The sequence below is a fragment of the Bactrocera dorsalis genome, chromosome 3 (assembly GCF_023373825.1).
Source record: "Bactrocera dorsalis isolate Fly_Bdor chromosome 3, ASM2337382v1, whole genome shotgun sequence".
NCBI classification, from domain to species: Eukaryota; Metazoa; Arthropoda; class Insecta; order Diptera; family Tephritidae; genus Bactrocera; species Bactrocera dorsalis.
Genome location: NC_064305.1, coordinates 66,687,933 through 66,691,019, shown reverse-complemented (window position 1 = coordinate 66,691,019; position 3,087 = coordinate 66,687,933). Strand labels below are relative to the sequence as shown.

Here is a 3,087-nt window from a genome sequence, read left to right as displayed (position 1 = left end):
CTTGCATAATTAGAAATTTCGAAAACTTTACATTTTGTTTGTTATTTGGCCTTAAGTTGTCAATGTGTCCTTTGTTCAATAAATTCTATTAAAAATTGGAAACGCAAAAAAAGTTTATCAATTTAAAAATATTGTTAAATTACACATGAAGTAAATAAACATGCAACCAACCATTTTATACTTTTTGTTGCGAAAATTCAGTCACTTTTTATAACTTATATCCTCCTTTCTTCACTTTGGTCAGCCTTTTTCAAATTCAACCTAAATGTAGGCCAAGTTTTTATTACCACCATTTTCCGATTTGAATTGAGCATCGATACATTAAGCATATATAAAAAGGACATATGTACATTAAGATCAGGAATAGGGATCTGTCTTTTGTTTAATTAACTTCTATTCATTTTACTCAGCTTTGAAATAGAACTTTGAACTTTTGTTTTCCGTATCACATCTATAGTAATTTTCAAAGTCTTTCGCCAAAAAATCTCAAAAAACGAACACAAATTTTTGTGTTGTCAAATTTTTTTTCCAATTTCCCACTTTCATTTCAGATTTGGGATGATGAGCTGCAGTATTTGGCATCACTCAACTTACGCACTTGCATACTGGACCATGATTCCTGTCATACCACTTACCGTTTTCAGTATTCCGGCCAAAATCTCTGCGGCGTTGTGCGTGATCGCAATCCAAATGTGAATGTGAGCGGAATTATCGAGGAAGTGATGGGTTTGTGGTTCAATGAGTATCCACTGATCGATAGCAGTTATATAAGGAAATTCCGTGTGACCAAGTACTTGTGAGTATTATATGTATATATGGTAGTCGAGAAAGTATTTTCATATTTCATTCATTTTTTTTACAAATAGTGAGGACTATGGTCACTTCGCTGAGATCGCTGTCGATCGAAACACACATGTTGGCTGCGGAATTATACGCTTCACCCGGCCTGATGTGCCCTACGTCTACATCTACAACATGGTCTGTAATTATGCGTCAATTTATGCCTTGGACACACCCGTATACACAGTGGGCCAACCCGGTTCGCGCTGTCTGACGGGCAAAAACCCCTATTATCCCGGTTTATGCTCCGAAAACGAGCCGATCAATCCAAATTATTGAGCGCCAGTGATTTTATGTAGTTATAGTAGTGATTAATGCTAAGTTTAACAAAAAAAGAATGCTTGTAAATAGTTAATAGAAAAAATATTATAAATAAATGAATCATATACAGGGTAGGCCATTTAAAGTTGACCCATTTGTTTCTAAAAAAAAAGAACAAAAGAAAACAATGTTTTTTGTTCATTTCAAAAATAATTTATTTTGGTCCAAGGGGATTTGTTTCAGCTAATATTTAAAAATTAGATCGCGTAAATGGGCACCTTTAGCTTTGACAGCTAAATGCACTCTTTTTTCGACATTTTCCATGACTTTGGCCAATGTTTCGGATGATATGGCGGCTGTTTCACGTCGAATGTTGGCTTTCAGTTGAGCTAAGGTCTTTGGCTTATTAGCGTATACCTTGGATTTCAAATAACCCCACAAATAAAAGTCTGGTGGCGTCAAATCTGGTGATCTCGGTGGCCAGTCAACATCACCATTTTTCGATATCAATCGCCCGGGGAAAAATGGTCGCAATAAATTGATTGTTGGTCGAGCTGTGTGGCATGTAGCCCCGTCCTGTTGAAACCAGAAGTTATCCATGTCATTTTCGCGATTAATGGGTATCACAAAATCCGTTATCATGGCTCGATAATGCTCACCATTGACTGTTGTCGTGACTCCATCATCGTCTTCGAAAAAATACGGTCCGATGATCATATTCGCGCAAACACCGCACCAAACTGTTACTTTTTGGTCGTAAAGAGGCTGTTCTTCAATTAATTGAGGATTTTCGGTGGCATAAAATCGGCAATTTTGCTTGTTTACGCCTCCATTCAACGAGAAATGTGCCTCGTCTGACATGATGAGTTTTCGCCAAAAGTCAAGTTCGTTTTCAGCCATTTCGATGGCCCATTTGCCAAAATTAAGGCGTCGCGGATAATTAGCTGGGTTTAGTTTTTGTGCCATTTGAATTTTATATGGAAACATCTTCAAATCGTTATGAATTATGCGTCGGAGAGTGGTGCGAGAGATGTCTAATTCCTGAGAGCGGCGATAACTCGATGTCGATGGAGTCTCCTCAATACTGGCTCGTACAGCTTCGATATTTTCATCAGAACGTCTTGTGCGTTGTCTGGATGCATGACTGGCATTACTGAGATTACCGGTGTTCACAAATTTTGCGTATAAAGACTTAATTGTGTTCTTAACTGGAGCACTTTTCACTTTATTTTTTTTGCGAAACGCACGTTGAGTTAACACAATTGAAAAGTTATTTTGAATATAAAGCTGAACAATTTCAGCGCGTTCTTTTGGAGTGTACTGTTCCATGGTATAAATTGTCTTCGAATGACGCTTCTAACGCGGTATGACATTAGCCGATTTGTCAGCGCTGTTAAAAGTTACAGCGTTGCCAGATGGGTCAACTTTAAATGGCCTACCCTGTACATATATATGTAATCAAATTTTATTATTATTTATTTAGTTTTTAATATATACTTTTTTTAATTTTGATTATATATAAACTACGTTGCTTTGATTTATATTTCTTTAATTACTTGTTTTTTTTGTGATTGATTTTATTTTAACTTAATCAAGCGGCAAATTATGCAATTACATTTTTGGTCATCTTAATTTAAATAAAAGCTATTTTTATGTTTTCTTTTTATGTTCAGAAACCATCAAAGCATAAATACCTTATCGACGTCACAATTCATTCGAATGACTTTTTTCCTCTTGGAACTTGCTATCGAAAAGCCGGTTTCTAAGGAAAGTTATCACTGCCAAAAAGAGATATTTAGTGGAAGAATCGATGAACTAAGTGACAAAGCTTATTAGCATGTTTCGCGAAACTATCGGCTAATGAAATAAAGTAATAACAAAAGAAACAAAAAAAAACGAAAAAACATAAAAAAAGAAAGGTTAATGAAATAGCTTGATAGTTTTCGAACTTATTAAATATTCAATGTCAAGGATTGCGTATAAGAA

At 35.5% G+C, this 3,087-nt stretch overlaps 1 protein-coding gene across 1 annotated transcript in view; it reads left to right on the top strand.

Moving 5' to 3' along the window:
• LOC125777643 (scoloptoxin SSD976-like) overlaps nucleotides 1-2,553 on the top strand; it is a 40,643-nt gene extending 38,090 nt beyond the window's left edge. Inside the window, exons 3-4 of the mRNA XM_049452732.1 lie at nucleotides 552-796; nucleotides 867-2,553. Coding sequence (XP_049308689.1) covers nucleotides 552-796; nucleotides 867-1,119 — 498 coding nt within the window. The 3' untranslated portion in view covers nucleotides 1,120-2,553. The remainder of the gene's footprint in view (nucleotides 1-551; nucleotides 797-866) is intronic.
• Nucleotides 2,554-3,087: the final 534 nt, after the last annotated feature.